The 15,160-nt window shown below is 36.9% G+C and overlaps 1 protein-coding gene and 2 long non-coding RNA genes across 5 annotated transcripts in view; 2 read left to right on the top strand and 1 right to left on the bottom strand.

The window, feature by feature from the left end:
- Positions 1 to 4,733, bottom strand: part of LOC134213126 (ethanolamine-phosphate cytidylyltransferase) — a 33,217-nt gene extending 28,484 nt beyond the window's left edge. For all 3 annotated transcript variants that reach the window (XM_062691753.1, XM_062691754.1, XM_062691755.1), the window contains exon 1: positions 4,211 to 4,733. In XM_062691753.1, the coding sequence (XP_062547737.1) occupies positions 4,211 to 4,266 (56 nt within the window). In that variant the 5' untranslated portion in view covers positions 4,267 to 4,733. The remainder of the gene's footprint in view (positions 1 to 4,210) is intronic.
- A 1,355-nt stretch (positions 4,734 to 6,088) lies between these two features.
- Positions 6,089 to 7,274, top strand: LOC134217287 (uncharacterized). Its single transcript, XR_009980980.1, has 3 exons — positions 6,089 to 6,197; positions 6,271 to 6,401; positions 7,109 to 7,274. It is a non-coding gene; the product is annotated as an uncharacterized LOC134217287 (long non-coding RNA).
- A 3,456-nt stretch (positions 7,275 to 10,730) lies between these two features.
- Positions 10,731 to 11,482, top strand: LOC134217286 (uncharacterized). Its single transcript, XR_009980978.1, has 3 exons — positions 10,731 to 10,900; positions 10,962 to 11,178; positions 11,238 to 11,482. It is a non-coding gene; the product is annotated as an uncharacterized LOC134217286 (long non-coding RNA).
- The last annotated feature ends 3,678 nt before the right edge of the window (positions 11,483 to 15,160 follow it).

The raw sequence follows: 15,160 nt of genomic DNA, 5'->3' as shown, positions 1-15,160 counted from the left end.
TATACGAATGCAAAAATGGTAGCTTAGCTTAGAAATCTCGCGGTTAATAATTATGGAAGTGCTGAATGAACACTAAGCACTGAGGCGGCAATGTCCCAGTGAAGAATGTAAGTAATTCCAGTTTAAGATTTTTTTAAATATTTTAATTGTAGTGTGCCCGAGTAATAAACGTTAAGCACAGGGATAAGTCCAATGGTGCTGCTCGAAAAGATCTTCTCTCTATTAACAATGAATGATCAAATTCCACTATAGCGTTGCATCGGATCGCCCGGTCGGGCTTACTCTAGCGTCGCTAAACTTAGAGCATGATACGGTGTGTCTGCCAAAGAATGTCTTTACATTGTTTTATATGAACCGGTGCCAGCGAAAGTGGTACATGTTACATTGAGTAAATTTTACAGGAGACGCATTTTTCCAAAAACCTCAAAAATAAAATTCGAATTAGCTATTTTTTGCAATGAACTGTTGGTACAGTGTGGACTGGTGTGCCTAAAGGTAATAATGAGAAATATGCGAATTTTCTTGACAAATTTCAAGTTTGTTTGAACAAAATGCACTTGTACCACTATTAATGGGAACAAAATGCAACAGAAACCGAAAATCGTTGCCAGAAAAAGTGGTACATGTTCATTTATAAAATTATTTTAAACGGTAGTAAACCATTTTGAAATTTAAAATAGAGTTAAAATCTGTTGCGGGAACATCTTTGTTGTTAAATTTTCTTTTCAAAAAGCTGATTTTAGTGGGTAGAACTGTACATGTACCACTTTTCCTGTCAACGAAATTGCCATTGTGCAATATACCAGAAATTAAAAAGTGCATATCTCCAGATTTGATTGTCAAAAATCACTTTTTCGTCATTCCCTTACCAGATCTTTGGTAATAGAAGCCGTTGGTGTAAAAAACACAAAATCGACAAAAATGGTTTATGTACCACTTTCGCTGGCACCGGTTCATATATGACGGGAATTGCGTCCCTTGCGGGAATTGCTGCCGTCAACATATGCAGAATAACTGAATTAAATCAATGAGTCAGGAAATGATCATCTCAACTTATATGAAGCAGTCAACAAACTATAGTTCTTTGTCTCAGCTACACTTTGTATGAATAGCATTTCGAAATAAAAATAAAACTTATGTTCAATCAAAGCAGAAACACATTTACCAATTGTAAAAAATATAGGTTTGCAGTAAGGAACGAAAAACAAAAACAAAGCACAATGTGCATCAGCGCAATCAAATGCAACGTGACCATGACCGGTACGTTCAACACACACAAAACATGATCTGTCCATATCAACGAGCTGACGAGGCGCCGCGATGACGACGAATAGGTAAATCCTCATTGGTAGTAAATTCCTTCTCGTTCTTCCTGCATGTGCTACTAACTACCTTATTTGCTCTTGTTTCAAATTGAAAGTTATTATGAGGAGTACACAATTTGTCGAGCAAGTTTCAGCGTTATTTCTAATGAATTTGGTTTCGTTGCGCAAAAGAGTTCGTCTGTAGTTCACACTTATTTATTAATTTATTATTTATTAACATAATACCTTGACGTATTTAACTCAAGCAATAATAACAATACGGTGTTTAATTAATCAAAATGCACATCATTGCGTGATGTTGTTGCGTTATAGTCACTCAATTGTAGCTTGAGGAATAGAATCATGATGTCCAATTCAACTACAATGTTTGGGGACCAGTTGAGCAAGAAATGATGGGAAATATCCAACTTGATCGATATCACCCGTATTCTCATTTACGTTCTAATACGCTATCGATACCAATTTGATGTGCATTCACACTTACGCCATGCTGGAAAGAACTGTTCGTGTTAAAAAAGGCATATAGGCCAAATGAGCTTGCACTAAAAGACATCTAGCTACGCGGCTTTAGAACAAATGACCGGTAGTAATACTCTTATTCGATTTACATCCGTGCTACTCTAATTAGGTTATCCGAACTAATTTTGAAATTTTCCTTCATTTCGATGTTCCCTGCAATATTGAATAATGAAGGATTCACTGTAGCTTTGAATCGAGTCGTGTCTAGTTTCTGAATGCAAAGTGAAATGTTTATCACCGTAGCTTTAATTTAATTCAGAACATAAATTTTCGCTTCCATGCAAATTGATTGCTAAATTCCAATTTAGCAGCAACGTGACATTCTAGATGATTCTTTGCGTAGATATATCTGATTTCGACAGTCAATTATTCATTGAATATATGAATGAATGCACTTGTGTGAATGCACAATGTTTGCTAATTAGAAGCCAATGCAAATGGTATAATTGTCCTTTCACATACTTGGGACACTTTGACCGCAAATATTCAATATCTATATTATAATAATCAATTTTTGACATGTGATTCTTATTTCAACCTAACGATAATTTTTTTTTTATTAAAATTGTTAATGTTTATGCATTTGTCACCTTAGTTTAAATTTTAGCACATCCCGCCGGGCGCACCTTTTTCAATCCATTCAACGTCGCATCCTATAACTAAACGGCCGCGACAATTCCATCCACCATACAGCAGTAAAATGCAGCTCGCTGATAGGCGAAAACGGAATCATACGATACGAGCGCGTGCTTACTTGACTGGCTGTTATAGTGCATTGCGGGAAGAAGCTGTAGCTGCCGGCACCGAGCCGGGTACACAAATGAAACAGGGAGAGTTTGATTATAGGAACATATACAACAATGTTGGCGCATGCTCATATGCTATCGGATAGGGCCGCGTGGAACGAGACGGTCGAGTTTCTACAAATACCACGTATACGTAGGACACGCGGGAGTAGATTGTTCTACACATAATAGGCGCCTTCCTTTCGTTGCTGTAGAAGTATCAAATGGGGCCTTCCGTGACTCAGCGGTAGCACGATTGGAAGGTAGGAACAGGAACATACTGAAGACAGCTGAGCTCAAATTCCAGTCTAGTCTATAAAATAGTTGCCTGGATTTTTTTCTTGGATTGTCACATCCACTTTCCAGACACCTCACTTTTGTTAGCTTTGGAAGCTCTTAATGAACAGGCGGCAGTGTACAAGTTGTGAAAGGCGGTTCCAGTAGAGAATAAAAAACATGAAGATTCCACATGATATAAACATTTACAAGTATTTTTTTTAGATTTTACTCGCTGATATTGACATAATTCAAAGCTTAAAGAGAAATTTCCAGTTCAATGGTCTTGCAGATTAATTGACGGCTTCAAATGCCTGTAATTTACGAAAGTCTATCATCGTTCGATCCACTCGCTGCATAACGATTTAAATACATCCATCGAACCAGCAGACGGATGAATGAATCATTGTTTTTTGCTCATATTTAGTATAGTGTGGCGGATTGTTTTGGCAACAAGTTGTTTTTAAACCAAACGCTACCATCACCTTAAAATGTTCAAGCCGCCGCATGACTCTTGTTTTGCATTTCTTTTTTTTTCTTTGACATTCCTTCCTTCATCAGAATTTTTAAGAAAGAATTTTTAGATGCAGTCAACTTATCCGTCAGACTATAGTAAAGTGATTATAATATTTAGACATCCCGCAGATATACGATAGCGTGGAAATCAATAAACATTATTATTGTAACGATACAGCATTATCACTTTTATTCAGTATCCCTAGTGCGTTTGTATCTTAACGTGAATTCAAATGTAAAGAAATTTATCTCCTTCATCTGAATTGGAATTTTTCAGTTTTCCTTCCAGTTTCAGTTGCAATGTTTTCCTCAACAATACTTTGTGATCGGTTTGTTTAACGCAGTTCATCAACGTCGGTGCCAAACTTGCAATACAAATAATTGCAAATCAATTAATTGATCGATCAGTGATGGTAACTTACGCTAAGGTCTATATTACTTTTTTTTCCACATTCAATAAATTTTCAATTTAAAAGTTGTTTGTCAACGGGATTCGCGTTTGTGCCATTATATTCAGTTGATGATGCAATTCACAACACTCTCTGAAAATTCTTCATCTATTTTTTATGCCTGCCATAACGCATGAATATTAGGTGAAATAGAAACACAAATTTAGGATCCTCTAATTTGCAGTTAAGTTCTATTTTAAGAGTCAATGACGAATCTACTACTGAACACGCCCTTTTTAAACGAACTAACCCGGAAAGTTCCGTGTCAAAGACCTTGAAAAAATCAATAAATTTGTACTTAATTCTAAGCCGAACAATATAGTCATCAGGAAACACTCACCATCCATCGCACCATACTCGAACTTCTCTCTCTGCACTTCCGTTTACTTTTTCCATGCTGGCCAAAACTGATTTCTCACTTCTTCGACAATTCTTCCAGCACTTCAACAATAGCTATTGACCGGAACGATCTTTTCACTTTTCGCTTCACTTTGATTTTCAATCGACACCTCCAAACGGGACAATTCCAGCCCAGCAAATGAGATCAGTTTGGTGCCAGCTGACCGCTTTTATAAAATATACCCCTGAGGCTGGCTAGTTCCTCGCGCGACGTCGACGGCAGTCAAGAAGACAAGACTGTTGATGATAAGAACCCGAACGTAAAAAAACACAGTCGTTTTCCAATCCTTGTCGGCCAGAAATCAGCCGACAGTTTTCCCTTTTTTTTCTACTGCTCTGAGCTAGCCAAGCGATTGATAATGAACCGGACTATTCTGCTTCTTCAAACTCTTGAGCCGAGGTTCCGAACTGAGCTCTTTCGCACGATGTGTTGCCTGCTTGACTGGTTGCGGAGAACTGTTGGATGGAGTTTTCGGTGTGTGTGAAAAAGTACGAAAGTGACAGACTGCTAAGAGCTTTTTAGGGGATGCTTGCTTCGATGCGGATTTTCGTTTCCGAGACAGTGGTGCCATAACATAGAATATAAATATCTAATCAACATGTTGAGGTCGGAACAAAAGATATTTTAGTTATTGCGCATAAATCCCAAAATTTTATTCCCACCTTTGGCTTTCCGCGCCGAGCACTCAGCGCAAGACTCGGCGACAAGGGGAAAGTTATAAAGTTGGTAACCCTGATTTTTGACAATTAATGTCGATTGTTTGTGTGAGTGCACCGATGACAAAAAGAGCTTTTAGCTGAATTTTTCATTGTCAAATGCAAGTTTTGACAGTATTATTCATGTATGAGTGAAAAACATGTATAAAAGGTTTATCGGGGAAGCAGTCGCTGGAGACAAATGTCATTGTCTTCAACGACGAAACGAAAAGTTTCAATGCAAACAGCAATACTACCCGCATAATTCAAAACCAACCATGGTATTGTCAGATTTTCTGGATATGATACACTGCGCGGCGTTTGTAGTGTTCCCAAATGGGTACTTGCACAAAACTTCACGCGGCGAATGACTGTCGAAAGGTACGGCCGCGCCAAACGATACGCCGCAATGCTATTCACCCATAAGAATCAAGTAAACGGGGTGCAGAAAGCGCGGCGGTACCTTTCATGAAGGGTTCGCCGCGTGTAATTTTGAGAAAATCAGGCAATATTGTACCAACCATAAATATGACACATGGTTTATCGGTAACAAATGTGGTACAGTTCTCTTACACTAATATCGTATGCTACTTTGTAAACATTACGATAAAAAACTATACAACACTGGGTCGTAATTATAATTACGTTACAATATGATGTTAGAAAATAATTATTTAATTTCCTTCTTGGTATTCCAAACCATAGACAATTGTTTTCTGACCATCACCCGCATGGTGCTTTCGCAGCATGTGCTTATCATATCGTTGTATATGGTTGAATATCTCACGCACACATTGCGAACTTTATTATTTCAAAATATTTGCACAATAACCTGAATAGGATTAAGTTGATCCCGCATAGAAATAAATCGTATGCTGAATATTTCATATTATAAGTATTCTATTCCGCTTGTAATCATCATTAGCTGTACGATACATGTGCAATCATATGATTAAGTTTTTTACCGCCCTGATCATACCAAATTATTGACAGATTGTACATCTTATAATAAAGATACCTGGAATGAGAAATCAAAAATATTCTCATAAGAAAAAAATCATACATGATATAATTTGGGTAGCTTTCCACACCCGACTGCAGAAAAAGAAGTGTTTTCATTTTCAGTGTTGAAGCACGTTGAAGTGTCAATTCTGTCGGCAGTTGGTCGGGCAGACTTTATAAATATCATTATAAATAGTTTTTCCTCAAGTTGGTGGTGATCTCAAATGCATGTAAGTCAAAACATAATTATATTAAATGCTAAATGAATCTATTCTTGTTTCTCCCATTTCTGTTTGTTTCTAGAATCATCCATTTCCTCCCATACGCTACACGGGGAAGCGCCGTGATCGAGCGCCGGTTGTACGCTTCTCCGCCTTTTCTACTGGATTCAGCTAATCGGGGTCAACCTTGGGCCAAGTGATATGCTTCCGAAGGTAATAATCTTCTGTGCTGGCCGTCCTTCAATGTATGTGGTCTTTGGGGTGTAAAAGTTAAAACCTAACGTCGTTCCAATAATAGAACGGTATTCTGACAGACCGTGCCAGGGTGCCAGAATCCTGATGCATACACTAAGACCCCCATCGCGAAGTATCCGGTGTGATGCCGCATTGCGGCGGGGCCAATCGCAAAAACCATTCAAATATTGGACCGATGTTAGTTGGTAATGATTGGTCTCTAGATGTTATGCCTTGTGCCCTCGCTTGTGCCTTCCTCCGTTCTGATCATGATCTTCAAGTATTGAACGCAATGTAAAATAACGGTGACGAAAACAGTAGAATTTGACAGACTAAAGCTCCAAACACAATGTCAGCGGAACGGCAACGGAAACGGCATATTTGACAGAAAATATATGGGCTAACTGTCGAATTTGCCGTTTCCGTTGCCATTCCGCTGACATTGTGTTTGGGGCTTAACTAACGGTCGAATTCTGTTATTACCCCAAATTCTGCCATTCCCTTACATTGTGCGTTCAGGGCTTGGTTCAGGGCTTTAGTATCACGAACGAGACGTGGGAGCAAATAAAACAAATCTTAAAACGAAAGTCGCGAAAGTGGCTGAACCTAAACGCATGTTTGTTTGTACATCATAGTGTATAAGGAAAGCGCCGTGGATTAATTCTTTTATTTAATATAATTTCCAGGTGAAATTGTTGAGTGGACATCCGTACGGAAGAGGTCGTATAAACGCAGCTTATGTATCCAGTGTCCTGCACTCGGTAATGGCGGTGAGTGTGGCAAAATATGTTTTGATATGATTATGATAGCTATATTAGGCAATAAATTAAATATATAACAGATACTTTTTCGTGCTGGCTAATTTTATTACTGAGGAAAGAATAAGACATTATCCTACTAAAGTTTGAAATATAATATTATACATATTACAATACCCTAATCGTATAATTAAAAGATTATCGTACAGCGTTTAATTCGGATTAACAGCTGAATCGTAGAAGAATCTTACTATTTATCGTCTTTGTTGAATATAATCAAAACCTGAATGATCATACGAAACAAAAATGAAGATAAATCAATGATTCATGGTAAAATTGCTTTGCAAAAATCCATGCAAAAGTCGATGTTTTTGAATGGTAACGATACTTAACAACCCATTCAATGTATCATCCAAAACCAAAATATTATAAGGGCTATCGTAAATATCATTCAAGGTATAATTAACGTACAGTATTTTATATGATTCCATAAAACATTCAATTATAATTTTCTATACTCTAAAAACGATAACTAGAAAGATCGTTGTATAATTTCATTTTATTCGGGTATCTACCGTGGACCCCCGGTAATATGACCGCTTTTAATCTGAACACTTTTTAATTTGAACCCCGTTCGTTTGAACATCGTTCAAATTAAAAATGGTTCAAACCAGAGTGTAAAATAATCGAAAATTTTTGGTGAAGTCCATTTTTCTTCATTTGTCAGTTCACTTCCGACACATTCATAGTCGGCTCTGGACAGTCAATATTCAGTTGAATATTAGTCATTGAATATTTATGCACATTTTACAAATTGATAAATTATCTGAAATCTGAACATGTTTCAAATGAGTAAAGTAATGTATCACATAGAACTGAATCCGATTTTCATCCGCGAGGCACTTTCGACGATAAACATCAACATAAACAATGCTAATTACGTTTTTTCTGCACATAGTAAACACACTCAGTGACAGTCGAATGAATGAGTTCGTGGAGTAGTCGAAAGAACTATTTCATTCCATGTTTTGAATATTCATGCGATGTTTGTCAATATTCGGACTGAAGTTGCTTCATGAAGATGAATATTTTAAGCTCTGGTTCAAACGTCATTTAACACGTGGAATCGAGGAAAGAAAAATGGAACATCGTGAAACGGAATGCAGAATCAAAACAAACCAGCAAAGAGAGCAGCCAGAAACAAGTTTTTCTGATGCAAATAGAGTAACCAGAAGTTCAAATTAAAAATGAACCCCGTTAATTTGAATGATGTACCGTTCAAATTATCGGGGGTACACGGTATACTCAAGAGTTTCCTACATCATTACAGGGAAAATAAGGAATGAAATACATGAGAGCGTCGTGCATTACCACCACAGTATAAACAAAAGGTAGGTTCATGTTGTCTTTGGAATTGGACATCCGGTCAAATAGTGTCTCCTTTTGTTTTAGAAATCCAAGTTGCGGGTCTAATTAAATGGTTCCTGAGGAGCTCAACATGGTCAACAGGAGGAACCTAAGCTGATTAACTCACCAAATGCTTTAGATTTCCCCTGGGATTTCCTTCCATAGATTAGTTCCTATTTCGTGATGGTTCATAATTCAATAAGTCGTATATGCATTTGGCAACCGAGGAAGGTACTGCCAGCAATTGAGATTTCTCCAGTTTCTTCATGTCGTAATAACTCGTGAATTGAACGTATCTGCAATACATTCATTCGCTATCATGCGCACTACTCACGATAGATTTTCGACACTTGGGAATGGAAAAGAACTCGATCTTTTTGCATGAGCTGGCTTCGGTTTAGAAGTGCATTTATAATGACTACATAATAGATAATACCTTCAATATGTAAAAAATATTATTTTCTTCGATAAATAAATATACATATTATATTCTTTTTATGCTCAATGCAGCATTTTCATGTTCTTTTAATTTCCATTGATTTATTGTATAATTCAATTAAAAACTGAACAATAAGGGTTGTAGTACCAAAAAATAATAAATTTATCATCCAACCATAAATCATCCACATGTCATAAGGTTTTGCTGGGATAAAATAGACTGTACATGTACCATCTAGTATGTAATACGTTGACAATTTGGTTCGAGAAAATGTTAGTTTTTAAATGGTAATTATACTTAACCGCCCATTCCCCACGTGGTTAAAAGTCAGATAACAACAAATCGTATGGTAAGCATTACTTACACTCCAAATAATCTAAACGTTGTTTCCACCTGAATTTTCAGGTACATTTTACGTGCACACGTAGCTGCAACTGCTTCAGAAAATTCAGGTGAAACTTACGTGTCCGGTGAATTCTATCCAAAACTCTGGTAGAACTTACCTGATTTTCACGTAGAATGAAAATTCTATCGACAAATCAGGTAAAGGTTACGTGAATTTCAGGTGGAAAAGAATCTACGTACTTTTTCAGGTGGAAACAACGTGCAGATTTTTTTGGGTGTATGAGACGGTAGGTTTATCATTCTTCTGGTTGATAATGGAAATCATAGAACTAAAGTTATTTATAGTAGACAATGATATGGCGAATGGCACACTTATGGTCTGCGATTATGCGGGTAGATAAAGATTGTCCCTTCGGTTCCCTTCGTTCTGCTGTCCGAAACATGTTGAGTAAAAAACTGTCAAATCGTATGGATTTTTCCTTCATTGACATTTAGCGCCCTATCCTCGCCAGCAAAAGATGTTCCGGACAGCGACGACAGCGATAATATTTATCTTGCACTGCGAATAATTTTCACGTAGCACGTATAGATATAGACGAATCCAAGTAAAAATAAGAAGAAGATACACGACGGTGTTAACTTTGACAGATCCTACAGGACAGCATAGGGAGATCATTTTAAAATGCTTATAATAAATTCTAGACAAAATATAATTAAAATCTGATTGATGTACGGTACGGAAAAAGTTCTGAATTACATATCTGGAAGCTTATCTCAATTTTTTGAATATTTTCCAAAAATGTATCTATCATACAGTTCGGAACTTTTTCCGTACCATACATCAATCAGATTTTAATTAAATTTTGTCTAGAATTTATTATAAGCATTTTAAAATGATCTCCCTATGCTGTCCTGTACGAGGGGCAATTCACTTGTGTATTTTCGATTCAGTCTGACGTATTGTATGATGTATTTTCGTATTTTTTGTGTATTTTTACGTATTAGATGTAATAATGCATTAAGTTGAATAAAAGTATTTTTTGTGCATTAATGTTGTATTAGTGTATTTTTTTAACTTCAACGGATTAAAATCGAATATTCGTACATGTTGACATCGATTTTGACTTTCAACGAAACAAGTGTTTTGATATTTAATTTACCATATTAGGGGCGATTCAAATATGACGTCCACTACTTTTTGGGATTTCTAGACCCCCTCCCCCCCCTCTGTCTCGCTTTTTTGTATACCTAGTACATGTACTGTCACAAAATCTTAGACCCCCTCCCCCCCTAAAACGTGTGACATCATTTTTGAACGACCCCTTATTTATGAAATTATTTACGATCTTTCATTATTAGCTGTTTATTTATTCGTCAGGCTTGTTAAACATAATTCGCTAGGAAGTGGACAGACATTTTCCACAAGTTTTATTCTGTTTTATTCAGCTGTAGACAGGTTCATCGCATAAAAAATAGTACATATTGCTTTTACCGTTGTCTTTTCTGCTGCGTACTACAAGTTGTCTCAGGTAACCAAACACTGAACAAATATTCCCTTCCAGCTTAAAAATCTAAAACAAACTTCCGCAGATTTCGCTGCTATGGAGCATGTTGATCGGAAAATCATGGCCTCAAAAACTCCTGATGCGTGCAGGTAAAATGAAATCCAGAATAGGATGCCAAAGATCCTACGCCTACGGCCGCTCTGGTCAGTGGTTTTATAGAAATGTATCCTGACAGCATTTACTTCAAGCTGGAGACGTCCATCGGAGGTGATCCTTACCCGGACATACCGGTGCAGTGACAGGTAAGAACACGCGAAGGCTTTTTGAAAGATCTAATTTTACTGATGATTCCTTCCAACAGGAGCACCGGATTCGAAGCGATGCCAACATAGATGCGAAAGTCAACTTAATCGGAATCAACTTGTTTTGCTAGACGATATGGGTGAGCAATCAAAGTAACTTAGCCCAGATGATAGAGGAATCTCGAGAGGAATAATGTGCGTTCCGAAAGCGTATCATCGTTGGGCAGGCGGTCGCTAATCAGGCGATAGTGTTTTATCCGTGAAAACAGAATTCTTACATGGTTCCCAAATCTGCAATATTCTGGCAAAAAAATAAACAATATTAAATTTATGGAACATCAAACCAAAATTGTTTTCTAATTGTAAAAATATAATTTTACTGAATGAATTGCCTCGAATCTTTAATACATTATATTTACATACATGGATGAAACATTCCAATGATTAAACTTCTTATTCTTCTTGTATAACTACATTTCAATATTCTTTAGCATTTTCTCAGTTATTATTGAAAGCTTTTCTATGCCCACCATTGCATGAGTATGCATCTTGTGTGACAAGTACAATGGATATACACTATGCCCAGAGAGTCGAGAATGTTATCCACCTGAAAACATCCTAGACCGGACCAAGAATTCGCCGTCTCCGGATTGGCATTGCTACGCCTTTGTTCCCAATGATAAAACTAATATTATACTATAAGAAAATTATTTTGAGCTTTTTAGTGGAATGTTTTCACCTGTCATAAGACGAGTTTAAACAATCCCATTGAATTCCACCACTTAATTGTATCCTGACAGATACGTATTTCGACCTCAACAGTAAGGCCGTCTTCAGTGTCTTGTACTTGACTCGACTTATATTATACTTTTTTATTGACTGGCTAGTCTCTGATATTATACTTTCTTGGATTACTGTCCCGTTAAATAAAACAATGAGTGGATAGACCACCTAGACCGAATAAGTCACATAAATTAAAATTCTGTGAAAAATCTCATAGATCCGTATATCCCTATGGAGGTTGGTTCGAGAAATCCACGTGAATCCCTGTTTATTCTACAATCATCGAACCAATATGGTGCATATTTATATGTTTTCCTCTGCAACACACTGAAAATTTGAACACGTCTTGGTGATAATTCACCTGTCGCATTGCATTTAATTGTGGGCATTTCTGATTTCTGCTGGAACCAAGGCTGGAACAAAATTCTTGATTCAAAACGTAGTTTATCAAAGGTCGTAGATTATCTTTATAATCCGGAATGCAGTGCAAATGACAGGTCCCCGAAACGTGTTACAAATATCGGATTCAAATGAAAATAGATATGTTTTTTATCCGAATATTGATTTAATGACGTATTCATCCGTAATGTGGCTATTTTTTCGCATTATTTGCATTAATATATGATTTTTGTCTTTCGCGTGTAATGATGCATTTTTATGTATTATTCTTATTTTTATGCATTTTTTTTGTATTTTTATGCATTATTTGTATTTTTATGTATTATTTGTATTTTGATGTATTATTTGGAGTTTTGAGTTATTATTTGTATTTTCATGTATTATTTTCATATACGTATTTTCGGTTCACTATTCAATAACAGTGAATCGCCCCTCGGTCCTGTAGGATCTGTCAAAGTTAACACCGTCGTTTGTCTTCTTCTTATTTTTACTTGGATTCGTATATTTTCCACTAGTATTTTCAGATGAAATTTACGTGAATCGGAAAACCAAATTCAGGTTAAGTGATTCAGGTACACCCAGTTCTTTTTTTAGACGGGTGGGTTTTAGTCGATACCTTGAGCGATAGTGTTATTATTTATTATTATTATTATTATTATTATTTATTCAGACTAAACCCCAAACGCAATACAACGGAACGGCAACGGAAACGGAAAATTTGACAGTTGGCCCATATATTTTCTGTCAAATTTTCCGTTTCCATCGCCGTTCCGTTGTATTGGATTTGGGGCCGAAGTGGCCTGTGCGGTGCGGTATAAAAGAGTCTTCTCCATTCGGCTCGGTCCATGGCTACACGTCGCCAACCACGCAGTTTTTACGGAGGACCCGCAAGTCATCTTACACCTGATCGATCCACCTTGCCCGCTGTCCAATTTGCCTTCTTGTGCCCGTCGGATCGTTGTCGAGAATCCGGGTTACTGTCCGACATTCTGGCTACGTGCCCGGTCCACCGCAGTCGTCCGATTTTTGCGGTGTGAACGATGGATGGTTCTCCCAGCAGCTCATGCAACTTGTGGTCTATTCGTCTCCTCCACGTACCATCCACCTGAGAGAGAGAACCTACCTATACCTACCCTGCCCTTCTACGCATAGTTGCCCCATGTTAGTTTTTGTGGATTTTGACTTTTCACCATAGAGCAGTCTATTTTTATGTATACTTTTAGAAAACTCTAACAGATTTCGAACTTTGTTCGGAAAATCATTGAAAACAACATCAAGTCTATTTGTCCCATTGCTTAATTTCTACGCATAATTGTCTCGCGGTGATTAAATTCATCATTATGGCGGATTCTGTTATTTTATGGAGCAACACACATTGAAATAGCCTTTTTTTCTAAGATCTTTAAAGGGGGCAATTTGTACAATACTCATTCTAAGCGATATAATCACTTCAACTACGTGGCAGGTTCACTTCCATAAAGCATGTGGAGACATATGTCAATCGCAGTAGTCATTCACGAAACCATACATTGAACGGGACTGATATGCGTAGAAACCATAAAACAAGTGCTCTATTTCTCGGCATAACTGTCCCGCCAAACTAATTTCATGATCGTTGTCGCAAATTCTATTTGTGAGTGAAAAATAAGAATGATTTCAATAAAATTAAGTCTTCTGAATGGTTCTGTGATGTAATAATCTTATATTTCATTATGGTTATACGCCAGCAATGAAAATTAGTGTTTAATTTCAAATACGAATCGTAATGGTCTCCTAAGAATGCTCAACACTAAGGAAAATCGACACATACTTTATGGCAAAAAACCATGTATTTTGAAATATGCATATCATGCGTCGACACATACTTAATTGCATACAAATTCACACATGGATGCTATGACCCACATGGATAGTATGTGTGAACACTCATGTAATGCATGCGGGCGCATGGAAAATATGTGTCGAAAATATGGAATCCATTTCGCTACCCCCATTGCAAAAATCCATGTGTGAACTCATGAATATAATGCGGAGTTTTTTGTCAGTGAAGGAACTACAGAACACTTCATGTGTCCTAAGAATTTTGACGGAAATCTGAATCAATCTTCATATTGCTCTTCATTGACGAGATTTTCATGAACTGTAACCCAAAACGAAATCATAGTTTTAATAATTTATTTGGATTTCTGTGATATCCTTTGACACCTTTCAAAATAATTGAGAAAATGTATGTACATAAATTTTGCTGACCTCTAGCTCAAACCAGTCAAAGGCCTCAGTGTGCCACATTGTGAATTGATTGTTCATTGTTGTTTAACAGTGTTCCAACACATAGTTAAAAAGTGTGCATGGCACATTGTGCTCAGCGTCCCACCCCTTGGTCAAAGGTGAATAGGGTTTTCCAATCAATTACTAATCATTAAACTAAATTCTCAAGGGGCAATAAATTTAACAAAGCTAGTGAAAACTGAAAACTGAACGAATCACATTAACTCATTTCTCAGACAAATACTGTTTGGTCTAACATGGAGAACAGACGCTCGATTAGATTTGGATCCCAGGAAAGGATTAAATCTCCCCCCTTCCCTGTCAGCGTACGATCCTAAAATGAAGAGAATTTTGATTATTCTATATTTTGATTATTCTATATTCAGAAAATGAATTAAACCAAAAGCAAACTGGTTTCGCAGATGATGGAAATAGATGACAATAATTCTTTTACTATATATTTTGCATTGAGCCGCAGCATACTAGATGAGTTCCGATGTTTTCCACCTCTTGAATGTCAAAGTAGTTGGAA

Source organism: Armigeres subalbatus, chromosome 2, assembly GCF_024139115.2.
Source record: "Armigeres subalbatus isolate Guangzhou_Male chromosome 2, GZ_Asu_2, whole genome shotgun sequence".
In the NCBI taxonomy this organism is placed as follows: domain Eukaryota; kingdom Metazoa; phylum Arthropoda; class Insecta; order Diptera; family Culicidae; genus Armigeres; species Armigeres subalbatus.
This window is presented reverse-complemented; position numbering and strand designations above follow the sequence as displayed.